The following is a 17,451-nucleotide window of genomic DNA, read 5'->3' as shown; positions in this document are numbered from 1 at the left end:
CTTTTTTTTTTGGAGGGGAGAAGACAGGGCAATTGGGGTTAAGTGACTTGCCCAAGGTCACAAGTGTCAAGTGTCTGAGGTTGGATTTGAACTCAGGTCCTCCTGACTCCAGGGCCGGTGCTCTACTCACTGTGCCACCTAGCTGCCCACTTTATATGCCTCTTACTAGAAATGTTGAAGTTTGCGTTTTGTAGAAGCATATTAAAAACTTATAGTAGTTTACTATAAGAAAAATAATTTCTCTAGTCAAAAAACCTTTTCAAACTTGTCTCCTTTGGAAGGTGGGTTAAGTCAGGAACACAAGGCGTTTCTTAGGGTGATGGATTAAGGGTAGAAAACAAATTTAATTTCAGTCTGGTTCAGATCCTTGCCTTCCCCATCCCCTGAAGAAGGTACCCTTCTCCATTCAATAAAGACTGAGATATTGATCACTGAGAAGAGACGCCTTTGTTGTCCTTGAGAGGAATTGGCAAGGAAGGAATTGAGTGGTGATTTGTACTGGAATGTTAAGACAAAACTGTATTTTAACATACTTTTCCTTGTTTAAGATTCCTGTAAATATTATCTCAAATCAGCTTGAGGTGAAGGTGTGTGTGTGTGTGTGTGTGTGTGTGTGTGTGTGTGTGTGTGTGTGTGTGTAATATGCCAGTTTGCATATTTCTCCTTCTAAACTAGAAATGCTTAGATAATAGAAATTCTTGCTTTGTGCCTGAGGTGCAGAGGGCAGGATTAATATTTTTCAACAGATTCTGACATATATCCTATTTGTCTGTGTCCCTGTTTTCTCTCCCCTCCCCACTTGATTCTAAGCACTTTTGGAGGATCTCCTTTTTTGTGTATCTATATATCTTCCCCATTGCCAGATGCAGTGGATTGTGCAGGTTGTTTAGTTGTTTTCAGTTGTGTCTGACTCTTCATGACCCCTTTTGGGGTTTTCTTGGCAAAGATACTGGAGAGGTTTGCCATTTCCTTCTCCAGCTCAGTTTACAGATGAAGAAACTGAGACAAACAGGATTAAGTAATTTACCCAGGATCACACAACTAGTAAGTGTCTGAGACTGGCTTTGAATTCATGAAGATGAGTTTTCCTAACTGCAGGGCTAGCACTCTATCCCCTGTGCCATCCAACTGCTCTGGATTGTACATGGTATGCATTTAATTCATGTTTGTTAAATGTGTACAAATATAACAAACATTGAGAACTTATTGTATGCAAAACACTGTGCTTAGTGTTAGGGACGATACAAAACTGAAGTGAGTTTTAGTCTTTATCTTCAAAGAGTCATCAGGCAGATGGGTTAAGAAGGAGGAGGATTGAGAAGAAACCATTAAATATAGCTTTAAATAGTAACTTTAGAGAGAGTAGTTTTAGTTGAGTGAGGAAGTCAGAAGGCAAACTGTAAGGATCTCCAATCATAGCTTTTCGAAGAGTTTAGCCACAAAAGAGATATGGGGCAATAGTTAGCAGGGATGGATGGATCAAGTGAGAGGTTTTCAAAGATGGGGGAGACGGGGGCATTTTTGTAGGCAGAAGGGAAATGACCAATAGCCAGGGAGAAATCAAAGATAAGTGAGAGAGGAAGGTTGATAGACCAAGCAGTCCGTGAGAGGAGACATGATGGGGTGGGATCGATTTTGCAAGTAGAGGGATTTGCCTTGGCAAAGAGAAGGGGCCACCTCTTCATGTGAGACAAAGACAAAGAACGAGAGACAGCAGAGGGCATTCGGGTGATGTGAGATAAGGAGGTGGGGAGAAGAGAGATCTTGGGAAACGGGCTAGATTTTTTTTTCAATAAAATATGAGGCAAATTCTTAACTGAGAGGGACAGAGAAGAGAGAACCATGGGAGATTTAAGGAAAGATCGTGGTGAGTGGGATAGTGGGTTAATTAGGGAGGTATAAAAGGATTGTCTTGTAGCAGTGAGGTTAAACGACATAAACCTGTAGTGCACCCAGTAAACACACTTTTGTGATTTTTTTTCCTCCATCTTCATTTAGCTGTACATGCTTTGGGAATAAAGGTAGCAGATGGTAAGAGTGATCGAAGGCAGAGGCTTGGCAGGTCAAGGTCAGGTGTATGAGACTAAGGGGGTAAGGGACTTAAGAGAAGAGGGTAGCGTATGGTCGAACTTAAATGCTCTCCACGTGCTAAATCTTTATGTCCAATCCTGACCACTCTTCCACGTTCCAGACCCACATTTCCAATCACCTATGAGACATTTCCAATTAGATGTATGCGGTTGTTGAGTCGTTTTTCAGTCAGGTCTGACTCTTTGTGACCCCATTTGGGGTTTTCTTGGCAAAGATCCTCGTGTGGTTTGCTATTTCCTTCTCCAGCTCATTTAACAGATAAGGAAACTGAGGCAAACAGGGTTAAGTGACTCATCCAGGGTCACACAGCTAGTGTCTGAGGCCAGATTGGAACTCAGGAAGACTATTCTTCCTGACTCTATAGCCCAGACACATGCTATCAGCACCTTAAACTCTTTCTGTCCAAAATAGAACTCAATTTCTATCACCTTATACTGGTTCTTTCTTCTGTCTTCACTATTGCTATCAGTGGCACCCTCATTTATGTTTTAAACCTGATGCGGAAGGAGCAACATCCTAATTCAGGTTAAGCTAGTTTTTCCTTAAAAGAAATTAAAACTATCTTCTTTCTCAGTGTCCCACAGACATCTCAAACTCAACACACCTGAAACTGAACTCATTATCTTTCCCCTAAGTGGTTCTGCTCTTCCTAACTTCCCTGTTACTGTTGTACTGTTACCTTTAGCCACCACCATGGAGATAGTCTACGTGTACGTGAAGAAACGCAGCGAGTTTGGGAAGCAATGCAACTTCAGTGACCGACAAGCGGAGCTGAGCATCGACATCCCACCCAATCCAGAACTTGCCGACCAGTTTGTCGTACGGGATCCGGTGGACACAGGAGTTCAGTGTTCCTATGACATGTCAGAACATGAGGTAGCGTCTCTCCCCATCGTGAATCGGGTTCTACTGGAAGGTGTGGTGGAATGGTCATGATGACTTGGGGAGATGGGGAGAATGGAGAGCCAGCAACATTACTTTTTGTCTTCTAATTCCATGTGCCCATTCCCATAATGATGATCATGGAGATCCCCCATCCCATCCACCTCTGAGAAGAGGGAGTCTTGAACTTCCCGGTAGAGTTTTTGTAGAGGCAACTTAATGTTTGGGTTGTTTTTTTTTTTAAATGATGCCTTTTAAACAAAACATAATAATAATTTCTCAGCATTTCCCAATTCCCACACATTGAACCCTCCCTTAGGGTTGGGAACAGGAACTGTGCTTGTGATTTCAGTGGCACAGGAAAATCCCTGGTGAAGAACTTCTTTCCATCAGTGAAGATCAGCACATTTTCTGTAATTTATAATCTTAGAGAGTTGCTTAGGGTACTGAGAGGTTAAGTGATTTGCCCAGTGTCACAAAGCCAGTGAGTATCAAAGGAAGGACTTGAACCCAGGTCCTTCTGGCTTTGAGGCCAGTTCTCTATCCACTGCTCTATACTGCCAAAGAAAGCCACTGAAGAAAACCAGCCAATAAAGTAACCATGTCAGATCACCTATGCAATGTCTGCCCTGGTACCAATAGGAAGGTTCTTTGTTACATCCTCTTTCCTTCAGAACTAAGAATATTCATTGCATTGTTAGATGCCTTTTAATGTTTTCGTTGACACTATAGTTGTCATTACGTATGTTATTCTTCTGGTTCTGCTTTCTTTGCTCCTGTGGGGGAATTCTCTTCATCTTCTGGAAGAAGCATACCCATCATCAGAGGTCCAATAGCTTCAAGTCAAAGATGGGAGACCAAAATGAAAGAGAATTATTGTCACACTAAGTAATCTGCCCTTGCTGATAACAAATATTTGGTTTTTGTCACATTTAAGGACCACTCAGAGTACTAACCAATCAGCAACATTCTGGGGGATTCTTAGGATAGGAAAGCAAAGCGTTTCCTATTAGGTGGAGGGGTAGAGAAAGAAGGAGACCAGTCAAAAGAGAAAAGGGAGTGGGGGTGGGTTGGAATGCAAGCAGAAGGATTTATAATCCGAAAAAGAAAACATTTCCTGCTCAAGGGCAGGAGACAAGAGAAAGAGAGCAAATGCTTTTATAATTGTGAAAGCAGTCCTTTCAGACAAACAGCAGGGTCTCTTATTTAAAGACAGCAAATAGTTGTTACAGCAGTGGATAAGACCATCTGCTTTACCATGTCCTTTCATAGGAGCTGGGGACTTTTGAATATTAGGCCACCAGGTGGTTGGGGGATTTCTACATTGTTAGTTCATCAAGACGTAATGAAATTATTGGCGTTCCTAGTTTTCTCTCACTTTCTGCATGACTTCGTATGTCTTCCAAAGTTTGTTTTTTTAATTTCTCATTTCTTACAGCTCAATAATATTCCATTACACTATAATAAAAAAATTTTCACTATAGCGTATACCATAATTTGTTTCCCAATAGACAGGCACCCCTTAGATTCTAGTTTTTTAAATGGGCTCATACTATAGCAAAACAATCCATTTATTCTTCCAAAATTGATTCCCTATCTCACTCCCCAGAGAAGCTCAACACGACCACATGTATTTGTTATATACGGGACCTTTCTTTCTGTCTCTGACCTCCTTGGGCTGCATGCTCAGCATAAGAACCACTGAGTCCAAGGAAATGAACAGTTTAGTGACCTTTCTCCCATAATTCCAAATTGTTGTTTAGAATGGTTGAATAGGATCATAGCTCCATGCAGTATTAGTGTGTCTGTCTTTCCATAGCCTCTCCAAAATTGACTGCTTCCATTTTTTGGTCATATTTGCCATTTTGAAAGATGTGAGGCGAAACTGAAACTGGGTGTTTTTTTTTTTTTTTTAACCTTCTCTCCCACAATTTATAGGTCAACACAGAGAGATTTGAGATGGAGACCCGAGGAATTAATCATGTAGAAGGGGGCTGGCCCAAAGATGTGAACCCGCAAGAGTTGGAACAAACCATCCGATTCCGGAAGAAAGTGGAGAAGGATGAGAATTACATCAATGCCATCTTGCAGCTTGGTTACGTGAGGCAGCAAGTTCTTTTTTTCTGCTCTCTACCCACCCCATCCTCTACCCAACCCTATACCAAGAGATAGTCGGATTTAGCAGGAAAAAAGAACTCCGTAATAAATTTTGATGGAGGGAGCCCCGTTCCTGCAAATATGACTCTAAACCCTGCAGGGGAACTCCTTCTCTAAGGGGACCACAATCAATCAATGAACCTAATTTATTAAGCCCCTATCATATGCTGGGTACTATGTTAGGAGCTAGTATGCAAATACAGTTCTTGCCCTCAAGGAATTTACCTTCTATTGGGAAAATATGCTATGTTCACAGATAGTAAATACAGGATATACACAAAATAAATACACCAGCCAGCCATGGTGGCACATACCTATAATCCCATTTACTGGGGACACTGAGACTGTTGGCTATCTGGAGCTCCAGAGTTCTGAGCTACAGTGGGATAGGCTGATTAGGTGTCCACACTGACTTCAGAATCAATGTGGTGAGTCCCCAAGAAGTGTACGGGGAAAGAGTTGGGTTGCCCAGACCATTGCCTAAGGTGTGGCACAGGAGAGTAGGCCAAAGTAACTCCTATATTTAGCCTGAGTGAGGTAGTGAGACCTAGTCTTTAAATGAGAGAGGGAGGGAAGGAATGAAGGAAGAAAAGGAGGGGGAGAGAGAGGGAGGAAGGAAAGTGAGGGAAAGAAAGAAGAAAAGAAGGAAGAAAAGGAGGGGGAGAGAGAGGGAGGAAGGAAAGAGAGGGAAAGAAAGAAAGAAGGAGGGAAGAAAGAAAAAAGAGTGAGAGAGAAGGAGGAAAGGAAGGAAGAAGGGAGGAAGAAAGGAGGGAGAGAGGAAAGGAAGGGAAGGAGGAAGGGAGAAAAGAGGGAGAGAATGAGGGAGGAAGGAAAATGAGGGGAAGGAAGGAAGGAAGGAAGGAGGAAGGAAGGAAGGAAAGAAGGAAGGAAGGGACATCTTAATTCTCATGTAGAGAGGGAAAGAAGGAAAGAAAGAAAGAGGCCAGAACTACTCTTCAGGCATCAGACCTAGCTCTTCTCCCTTCCTTCTCCCTCCTTTGCTCATTTCTCAGCAGCTGGAAGAGCTCCACAGTGCACTAGACAATATCCTGAATCGTTTCTGACCATGAAATCCTCCCCATCTGCCCCCCGCCCTTTACCCCTTCGCTTTAGACTCTTTGTTCTTCCAAACCCGAGCATTCTGAAAAGACTGACAGAAGCTGTTCTCCTCTGTGTCCCAGGTGATGGAGCACTGCATTAAACAGAACAATGCCATCGATATTTATGGGGAGTATTTTGATGAAGAGGATGTAGTAGAAGTGTCTGATGAGGTCCTTTCAGCCAAAACCATCAACGTTTTCAGGTATCCACCCCTGGGCTGGGTCTCTGCCTGCTCTTGGGCCTTACCTCACACCTGCCCCAGGGACAAGATGTTCCCAGTGAATAGGGACCCCTCACCAGTCAGTCAAAGCTTGATGTGAGACCCTCGACTAAGAACCATACGTCACAGGATTTAGAGCTAGGAGGGACCTCAGAGGCTGTTGAGTCCAGTTGCCTCATCTTACGGAGGAGGAAGTTGAGGCCCAGAGGGTTGAAATGATTTGCCCAGGGTCACACAGTCATTGAAATGTCCTGAGGCAGGATTTGAACCTAGGTCTTCCTGACTCCAGGTCTAGCACCCAGTCTAATACGGAACCTAGCATAGGAAGGTAACAGGACAAAAATGACCGTTCCTATCACTGGAGAATACAGGCTATGTGGGGGTGGGGTGGGGGGTAGGATAAATACGCAGAGGATGTGGAGAAAGCAATTTATAAGCAGCAGAAGGGAAAGAGTACTGCGCTTGGAGTCAGAAACCCCAAATTCAAACTCTGGCTCTATAGTAAAGCAAGCCACATCAGCTTTTGGGACTCGGTTTCCTCTTCTGTCAAAATGAAGGGTTTGGGGCAGCTAGGTGGCTCAGTGGATAGAACACCAGTCCTGGAGTCAGGAGAACCTGAATTAAAATCCAGCCTCAGATACTTACTAGCTATGTGACCCTGGGTAAGTCACTCAACCCCATTGCCTCCTTAAAAAAACCCCAATCCTCCCCCCCAAAAAAACCCTAAAATGAAGGGATTGTACTAGATTGGAGTTTTTTTTAACCTTTTTAAGTGCCATGGACCCCTTTGGCAATGTGGTGAAAAGCCCGTGGATCCCTTTTCAGAAGAACATTCATAAATGCATTAAATGAAATACGCAAAATGACAAAGGAAACCAATTGTGTTGAAATACAATGATCCAAAAAAAAATTTTTTTAAACAAAGTTCATGGGTACCAGGGTTAAAAACCCTTGGACTACTAAATTCTGAGGTCCCTTATCATTCTGTGAAGTGTGCCATATTAACAGAATGGCAGGTATGTAACAACACAAATATTTGGGTGAGGGGGTCATGTACTTGGGTCTTTGAACTGATGCAGAAGTCCAGGCAAAGGCTTTCCAGACTTCTTGAAATGCTGTAGTGACCTAAGTTGGAGAGGCTGTGTGGAGCTGTGGAAAGGGATTTGGAATATGTGGACCCAAGTTCAAATCCCAGTCTTGCTACTTACTACATATGTAACCTTGGTCAAGTCACAGCCTTTTGGAGCCTTGCTTTTCTATCTGTGATAATAAAATTGTAATAATAATAAAAATATATAGCATTAAAAACTTACAAAGTACTTCACAGAAATTATCTTATTTGATCCTCACAGTTCTGTGAGGTAGGCATTACAGGTAGTATTATCCCCATTTTACCTTTGAGAAAAATCATATTCAAAGAAGCGATCACACAGCTAGAAAGCATCTGAGTGGCATGTGAACCCAGGTCTGTCTCCAGTCCCACACTCTAGTCTCTATTCCATTAGACCAGATGACTACACGTTCAGGCCCCTCGTTTTACACAAAGGTGCTTAACTTAGAAACTGTAAACTTGTTGTTTTAAAAAGATTTCGATAACTACATTTTAACTTAATTAGTTTCCTTTGTGATCCTACATATTTTATATCATGCATTTTAAAATATTCTCCTGAGAAAGAGTTCCTGGGTTTCACCGGACAGTCACAGGGGTCTGTGCCACAGAAAAGGTTTTAGCCCTCCTAGCTCTAAATCTGTACTCTTATGGTAAAGATTGAAATTGTAGAGGTATTCACATATTTGCATATGCTCAGATTTATTAAAAAAAATTTATTGAGTGCCTACTCAGTAAACATTCAGGGAATTTGACTAGGTGCTGTGGAAGACACAGAAAACATGGCCCCTGCCCTCAGATAATTTAAAATCTTATTAGGAAAGAATTATCTGACAAGATGACAGGACGGAATCCAGTAAATATTATTGGCCTCTGATACTTCCTAGCTGCGTGATCCCGGGCAAGTCACTTAACCCTGTTTTCCTCAGTTTCCTCATCTGTCAAATGAGCTGGAGAAAGAGATGGCAAACTCACTCTAGTATCTTTACCAAGAAAACCCCAAATGGGTCCTGAAGAGTCAGATACAACTAAAATGACTATAGGAGCTCAGAGAAGGAAGAGATCACACTGGAATCACTCCCATCTGGAAAGTATAAGAGCATAGAGGACTCATCCCCTGTGATTGAAGACTCACAAAATCTCTGAGCTGGAAGAGACCTCAGTGGTTATCAAGTTCAACCTGCGCTATCCCCACCCCCACCCCCAACCTCACATACATCCAAGAATTCCCTCTATAAAACAATGCATTTAAAACCACTCACAGAGCTAGGGGGAGAAAAGAGCCAGTCTAGTCGAGTTGAGTCAAATAGCATTCATTAAGTGGGTGCTGTGTGCCAGACACCCTTCAAAGTGCTGGGGTTAGAAAGGAAAGGTAGAAAGAACCCCCCCCCCAAAAAAAAACCAACAAGAAACAAAAAAACAATCTTTGCTTTCACATAGCTCACAGTCTAATGGGGGAGACAACGTACAAACTATTACGTTCACATGAGATCTATTCATGATAACTGGGAACGATTTCAGAGAGAAAGTGCTAAGATTAAGGAGAACTGGGAAAGGCTTCCCGTAGAATATGGAGCTTTAGCTGAAACTTAGAGCCAGCAGGTGCAGATGAGGATGGAGAATATTTCAGAAAATGTCCAGAGTAGAGATGGAGTGTCTTGTGGGAGGAGCAGCAAGGAAGCCAGTGTCACTGAATGACAGAATACGGTGGGATGGAGGAAGGCTCGGGGAGTGGAGAAAGGTATAAGAAGACTGCATAGGTGGGAAGGAATCAGATCATAAAGGACTTGGAAAGCCAAGTGGAAGATTTTATATTTGATCCTGGGTGTGATAGGGAATCACTGGAATCGACTGAATGGGAGGGTGGGGGTGGTACGGTTAGACCTGTACTTGAGGAAGATTAATTTGACAGCTGAGTAGATGATGGTCTAGAGAAGGGAAAGACTGGAGAGAGGAAGGGAGACCACCCAGAAGACATTTGTAATAGGCCAGGCACGAGGTGATGAGGGCCTGCACCATGGTGGGTGCAGCATCAGAGGAGAGAAGGAAGAAATATTACAAAGGCAGAAATCATGGGACTTGACCACTGACTCCATAACTGGGGAATGAGGAGAAGTGAAGCGTTGAGATTACCACTTGGGTTGTAAGCTTGGGGGCCTGGTAGGGTCGTAACAGGAATAGGGGAAGTTAGGAAGCAGGGGAACGTTTGGGAAGGAAAGAAAATGAAATCAGTTTGGGGCATGGTGGATTTAAGATATCTATAGGAATCTACTTGGAGATGTCTGATAGGCGTGTAGAGATTCAAGACAGGAGGATGAGAAAGAGGTTATAGGAGTGGACAAATAGATCTGAGTCATCTGCATAAAAATGATCACTGAAATAATTTATTGTTATTCAGTCTTTTCAGATGTGTCCAACTCTTTTTGACTCCATTTTAGGTTTTCTTGACAAAGATACTGGAGGGGTTTGCCATTTCCTTCTCCAGTTCATTTTACTGATAAGGAAAACTGAGGCAAACAGGGTTAAGTGACTTGTCCAGGGTCACACAGCTGGTAAATGACTGAGGCCAGATTTGACCTCAAGAAGATGAGTCTTCCTGACTCCAGGCTGGCCACGCTACCCACTGTGCCACCTTAGCTGCCCCCCAAATTGAAACTATTCCTATAAACAATTTTGTTATTTTTATGGAAGAAAAGTTTTTTATGAAACTCTACATTCATTCTCAATGTCTTCATTGTTGGCACAGCTTATGTTTTTCAGATTTGAGAAGTCTGGATCAGTTAAACCTGAGTTAATTGGTTGGAATGCCTGTAATGGGAATCTCTAATGGAGCTGGGATCAGAAATTCGAAGGCCGGGAGACCTCTGCCTAGTCCAGTCTGCATTTTCCTAGACTCCAGATGCCAAAGCACTGAGTTTAAAATTGATCATAAAAAGCCCTTGGACGACATTCAAAGTGCTCTGGAAATTCTGAATTGAAAAATTAATTACAATGGCCTTCCAACTACTTTGTAGAGCTTAGTCACTACTCCCTCTAAACAGCTCAATAAATTGGGTGGAATGAACTTCCCTGTTCATTTAAAAGGAGGTTTCTGGCCCTTGGATGAAGCTGCTTGCCAACTGATTTGGTGCCTGGCACAAAGGAAGCGATTTATAAATGCTTGTTGACTGACTCACTGACTGCTTAACTGATCATGATGGGAAGAACTGACTCCATGAAGACTTGAAACATTCCCCGGGTGCCAGGCTACTAGGCATCATGACCAGTAGGAGCTCAGGCCACTTAGGTTCTTACCCCTATAAAAAAAATCTCCAATTTGATTTAATTCCTGTAATATCTTTGGGCCCCAGTGGGTTGTCTAAATAAATATCAGCACTCATAGGTGGCATGGATAGATATGGTCTGAGGCAGGGGTGCGGAACCTGAGCCCTTGAGGCCATATGTGGCCCTCTATGTCCTCAAGTGCAGCCCTTTGACTGAATCCAACTTTTTGTTCCGTGAAGTTTGGATTCAGTCAAAGGGCTGCACTCGGGGACCTAGAGGGTCACATATGGCCTCAAGGGCGCAGGTTCCACACCCCTGGCCCACCTTTGTGGAAATGCATAGTAATATTAATGATGATAGCAATAACAATAATAATAGCTTGCTTTGTGTAATATTTTTAGGTTTGCAATGCATTGTACAGATATTATCTTATCTGATCCTTGAAACAACCCTGAGAGCTAGATGCTACAAATATCCATGTTTTATGAGGACACTGAATCCAGAAAGGCTAAATGATTTTCTCATTCACACCCACAGCGACAAAGGGTGGATTTGAACTCAGGTCTTCCTGACTCCAAATCTACCACTCTACACACTGTGCCTGTACCAGCCAGCTGCCAGGAGGAGAGCCAAGGGTCCTGCCCAGGTGAAAGCCAGGTTGCACGTTTAACATCCCTCCTGGCCTCCCTGATGAAGAGAATGATACAGTTTACTCCAAAAGTCTTATATTTTGCAGGATTGTTTCCCCCTCTGTTAACCTGTGGGAGAGCCTGACCTTGTATGTGATTCTGTTTTTCCCCAAAAGGGACCCACATGTAATCAAACGTACAGCAACCCACCTGTCCTGGCACCCTGATGCAAACCGGAAGTTAGCTGTGGCATATTCCTGTCTGGATTTCCAGCGGGCTGACGTGAACATGAGCTATGACTCGTTCATCTGGGACTTGGGTAAGAAATGGAAAGAACACGGCAGTATCTTGCAGCTTGGCTGGTGGGAGTGGGGTAGGGGCTTTGAGAGGAAAATACCATAAAGTCTTGGGCATGGAAGGTCCCTCAATAGACCTGCAGCTGCTGAAAAATAGTTCTCTTTGAAAGCCGCTTCTCTGGGCAGGCGATGATGTTGTATTTAGTGAGATTTCTCAGGTATTGCTGGGTTTAGAGACTGCTGAGACACACAGATCTAGGTAGAGGAAAGTCTCTCTATTCTAAGTTGTGAGCAGCTGGGTGGCTCAGTGGATAGAGTGCTGGGCCTGGAGAAAGGAAGACTCACCTTCTTGAGTTCAAATCTAGCCTCAGACACTTAGTAGCTGGGTGACTTTGTTAACCCTGGCTCAGTTTCCTCATCTGCAAATGAGCTAGTAAGTCTGAGGCCAGATTTCAATTCAGGAAGATGAGTCTTCCTGATTCCAAGCCCAGTGTTCTATCCACTGTGCCAGCTAGCTGTCCGTTAACTTAAAGAGGTGTCCCCAAATTCTTTAAAATGGCAAACCACTCCATTGTCTTTGCCAAGAAAACCTAGTCAGACCCAACTGAATGACAACAGTTTCAACATGTGAAAGGACTGCCATCTGTTACTGACAAGTAGAGGAAAATCCAGATTCTGGGATTCCCATTGAAAATTTTGAAAGGTCCTGTTAATAAAATTTTAAACTAGTGGTTTGGAGCATTATACATATTGTTGGATTTTGATAATTTGATGAGTTTTCCTGACTTTTTTTCTCTTTGTTTTTTTTTTTCTTATTTTTAAAGTCAAGTCGACAAGCATTTATTAAGCACCTATGTACCAGGCCCTGTGCTAAGTGCTGGGGGTACAAAGAAAGGCAAAAACAAAAGCAGAAGCCAAACCAGTCCCTGCTCTCAAGGAACCCACAGTCTAAGAGGGGAGCCAACATGCAAACAACTATGTACAAACAAGATATAGACAGAATAATCTGGGCATGAGCAGCAAGAGGGAAGGCAGTAGTATTAAGGGGGATTGGGAAAGGCTTCTTATAGAAGGTGGGATTTTAGCTGGGGCTTGAAGAAAACCAGGGAAGGCAGGAAGCAGAGATGAGGAGAAAGAGAGTTCCAGGTATAAATGCAGAGAGGGAAGATAGAATGTTTTGTTGTTTAGTCAAACCCCCTCTTTGGGGTTTTCTTGGCAAAGATCCTGGAGTGGTTTGCTGTTTCCTCCTCCAGCTTATTTTACAGATGAGGAAACTGAGGCAAGCAGGGTTAAGTGACTTGCCCAGGGTCCCACAGTAGTAAGTGTCTGAGGCCAGATTTGAACCCAGGAAGATGAGTACTCCTGAATGATGTCAGGACTGGCACTCTATGCACTATGGCGCTACCTAGCGCCTGAGATGGAGTGTTGCGGAGTAGCAGTTATATAAAAGGAGTAAAATTTAAGATTGGAAAGCTAGAAAGGGGCCAGGTCATGAAGGGCTTTACATGCTAAAAAGGATTTTATATTTGATCCTGGAGGTAATAGTTAATTTAAATAAGTTAAGACTTGCTCTCTCCCCTCCCCCCTCCCCAGTCCTTCATATTTTTATGTGATTTTTTCCCCCTTTTTTATAGAAAACCCAAACAAACCAGAGCTCACCCTGAAGCCAGCTTCTCCTCTGGTGACCTTGGAGTACAACCCCAAAGATGCACATGTCCTGATCGGAGGCTGCTACAACGGCCAGATTGGTAAGGAGAGACCCAACGACTGCCCATTTCTCCTCTAGCACTTGTCTGCGCCTGGGCCTCCTCCACCGCAAGTCAAAACCTAAATGCCAGTTTGGTCCCGGGGTTTATTAATATCAAAAAAAAACCTGGAGGCTGGGAGTTTCCATAGCTTGTGAGCAGACACTTAGATGATGAATAAGGTCAGTGATTCATAAGATGTCTCCATTAACCTCAAGCTGCCGTGGTTCAGTCATGTCTGATTCCACATGACCCCATTTTGGGGTTTTCTCGGCAAAGAGTGGTTTGTCATTTCCTGCTCTAGCTCAGTTTATAGATGAGGAAACTGAGACAAACAGAGGTAAGTGACCTGGCCAGGGTCACACAGCTAATAAGTATCTGAGGCCAGATTTGAATTCAGGAAGATGAGTCTTCCTGATTCCAAGCCCAGCACTCAATCCACTCTGTGCCACCTAGCTGCCCGCTAACCTAAAGAGGTATCCCCAGATTCCCTAAGCAAAATTAATTTAAATTTGCTGTATTTTTTAAAAATAATATTAGCGTGGAACACTTTCGAGGGGTGGGGATGGGGGAATAGGGAATTGGTGACAAAGTCCAATTTAGAGATACAGCTATGGCAGGGCACCACATGTTAGGGGAAGCAAAAAATATGACCCTGACTCTTTCAGCAGTATGATATAGGAAGGTTCCTTTTGGAAGGCTTGGGTCTGGAGGTGAATAGAATTTGTATACTTCTAGAAGTCCTCCAGCTCCAGGCACAGCTTTAAAGGGGCACTGGAACCCTATCACCCCATCCCCCACCATTGCCACACATATGTATCACTCTGCTTAGCAACTCATTCCCTTATTAACTTTTCTCTCCCAGGTCAAAAGGCTGTCTAGTGGGTATGGGTATATGTGTGTGTGTGTGTGTGTGTGTGTGTGTGTGTGTGTGTGTGTATGTGGGTGTATATATATATGTCTACTTAATATATTCTCATATAATATATATTATCATAATATGTATTATATTATATAAAATATATATTTGTTATATATATCTATTATATATTATATACATATGCATTTTATATTACATACATATATTATATTATATACATATATTATACACACACACATATATATATATACATATATATATATATACACACACATACACACACATCCATATCCATATGATATTACTATTGTAACATGGGCTGAGAAGATAGCTCTTGTTACACTAACAATGAAGAATTTTTCTCCCCCTAATTGGCTCATTACCCCACCCCAAAATACACTTATTAGGCTTAAATGAAATTTGCGATAAGTGGCCAGACACTTTAATAGCAGCTTCAAGAACATAGAAACAATCATTCAAAGAAACAGGCCATGATGGTTGCAGCCGGAGGGACTGGATTTTCCTCTCTGCACACACTCTTCTTGCCCACCCGTCAGAAGGTATATGGTCAGATGAGTCCAGGGAAACCATTGGGGTTTTTTTCCTCCCAGATGGTACTCCAAGCAAGTGAGGGAACAAGCATGAGTGCCGTGGACTATATTCTGGAGACCTCACCGTCCCCACAGCTGCTATTTTGGCCTGATCTGCTCTCTCAGTTCCCCATAGTCTGTCCGTGCTTTGCCCTTCTCTGATCAGCACCCTGTCTCTGCTCCTGGTCTCCTGACCTCCGTTGTCCTCCACTGGCAAGCACCGTCAGAAGAAAAATAGCTGCTCAGTGACTCCTTGCCTTACTCTTCCTCCCTTTTCATGGTCCTGGCAGCATGCCTGGTCCTGGGCCTGCAGGGGCCATCCCATGGATCACACACTAAGTGCCCCTGGCAGCTTCCAGGGAAATGCGCCACCTAGCTGCCCAAGTCTTAATTTCTTAATTCTCTAAGACTTTAAGTTAGAGGAGCTTAGAGCTTAGAGCTTGGTCGGATGTGGAAGGCGCCAAGGTCATCCACTGCATTCTGGGCCAGTAGTCCTGACTTTTGTCTTGCCATTGAACTTTGAAGACTCCGGAAGAGAGAGTGAAGCTGACTTTGTGCAATTCTGCCTCACCTGAGTCCAATTCACTATGAAGTCAAGACCACTTAGTGATGTCAATGTTCCTCTTTGAAAGCAAAGGGACAAACAACAGCAGCTGAGGGAGGAGAGTGCAAACTTTGTATAACCATAGGCTATGATTACTGTTGTTGTTTTCCCGAGGTAATCAAGGTTAAGTGACTTCCCCAGGATCACATAGCAACTAGGTGTCAAGTGTCTGAGGCCAGATTTGAATTCAGGTCCTCCTGACTTCAGGGCCACCTAGCTGCTCCTACTATAGGCTATTATTATCCATTAAGGAGAATTTCCTCTCAGGGTTCTGAGACACTGAATCTTACCAAAAGAAATCATGAAGCCTGCTTCTCCAGAGACTTTCAAAGAGGAATGTAAAGAAATAGTTCCCTTGGATTGTTCTGAATATAATCCTGCTCTGAAGATGGAAAGGAAGTGAAACAGAACAATTATATGTTAGACCTGGGTCTTGTACGAATCCACCTCATTCTAATGAGGAAGAAACTGAGGCTTGGAGAGTTTAGTTAATTCACCAAGGTCATACAGCTTATTAGTAAAAGAGCCAGAACTAAGATCACTGATTTACAGAAGGACACTACTGTAAAGGTCACTTAGTCCAACGCCCCAATTTTACAAAGAGGAAATTGAGACCAAGAGATGGTTGTGAATTTGCCATGGTCTCTCAGTAGGTAGCAGAGCCAGATTTCAAACCCAAGGCTTGTCTCCTGATCCATTGTGCTATGCCAGGTGTCTGACTGTAAACACAGTGCTCATTCAGGTACACCATGAAATCCCTCACCTTCCAGCCAAAGTAGGGGTGGGGGTGGGGGGAATCACCCTGATTTTCTAGTGCATTGTCTCTGTGGGTTCTTATTCATGGTTCCATCCTAACCAGTTCTTCTATCAGTGACTTAAATAGCTAACACATATAGTGCTTAAGGTTTGCAAAAGCACTTTCTATTTAGGTTATCTCATTTGATTCCCACATCTTCCCCATAAAGTAGTTGCTTTTATTATCTTAATTTTACAGATTAGGAAATGCACTGAGAGTATATTTGTCCAGGGTCACATGGCTAACAAAGCAGGATTCGAACTTCAAATCCAGTCCAGCTTAACTTAGATATGTAGCTGTCATGTCCAGTCGTTTTTTCAGTCGCATCTGACTCTTTATGACCCCTTTTGGGGTTTTTTTGGTAAAGATATTGGAGCGATTTGCCATTTCTTTCTCCAGCTCATTTTACAGATGAGGAAACTAATGCGAACAGGGTTAAGCGACTTGCCCAGGGTCACACAGCTAGTAAGTCTCCAAGTAGCTGTCATACTTGTCACATTTGAAGACTGCAGTAAGCTTGGAAGGATAGCTAGTATGCCAGAATTAGGATCTCAAAATATCTCAACAAGCTGGAACAAAACTAGGATGCTTGGTTTAAAAAAAGAAAAGTCAACTTCACAAGCACCGGATGGAACAGACATGTCTCAACCTGAATTGATATAAAAAGGATCTGGGAGACTCAGTAAACTGCCAGCTCAATATGAGTGACAGGAGAGAAAAATGCTAATTTGCCCGTAGGCAATAATAACAAAAGCATAGCATCCAGAATGAGAAAGATGAGAGTCAACTTGTACCCTGCCTGAGTCTAATATCATCTGGAATATGGTGACCAGTTCTGGATCCTATTTTGTAGGAAGAGCATGAACAAGGTGGAACTTGTCCAAAGGATTGTGACCAAGATGTTCAGGGAAGGGAATATTTAGCTAGGAGAAGAGATTTTGCAGGGATATATATTAGCTGCCCCTAAATATTGAAGGGTTTTTACATCTAGCATAGACATACTGAAGCTCAGAGTGGAGGGTAGGGGTGGTGCTGGGATCCCCACTACTCTCAGTCCTATGCTCAGGCATTTAGGTGTGGACCAGTCC

The 17,451-nt window shown here is 43.0% G+C and overlaps 1 protein-coding gene across 2 annotated transcripts in view; it reads left to right on the top strand.

Annotated features, from left to right (window-relative positions):
- The first annotated feature begins 2,784 nt into the window (after positions 1-2,784).
- DNAI2 (dynein axonemal intermediate chain 2) overlaps positions 2,785-17,451 on the top strand; it is a 55,920-nt gene continuing 41,253 nt past the window's right edge. For both annotated transcript variants that reach the window (XM_036756396.1, XM_036756397.1), the window contains exons 1-5: positions 2,785-2,967; positions 4,912-5,073; positions 6,312-6,433; positions 11,629-11,771; positions 13,383-13,496. In XM_036756396.1, the coding sequence (XP_036612291.1) occupies positions 2,785-2,967; positions 4,912-5,073; positions 6,312-6,433; positions 11,629-11,771; positions 13,383-13,496 (724 nt within the window). The remainder of the gene's footprint in view (positions 2,968-4,911; positions 5,074-6,311; positions 6,434-11,628; positions 11,772-13,382; positions 13,497-17,451) is intronic.

This window comes from Trichosurus vulpecula, chromosome 4 (genome assembly GCF_011100635.1).
Source record: "Trichosurus vulpecula isolate mTriVul1 chromosome 4, mTriVul1.pri, whole genome shotgun sequence".
NCBI classification, from domain to species: domain Eukaryota; kingdom Metazoa; phylum Chordata; class Mammalia; order Diprotodontia; family Phalangeridae; genus Trichosurus; species Trichosurus vulpecula.
The sequence above is the reverse complement of the archived record's forward strand: the minus strand, read 5'-3'. Positions and strand labels throughout refer to the sequence as shown.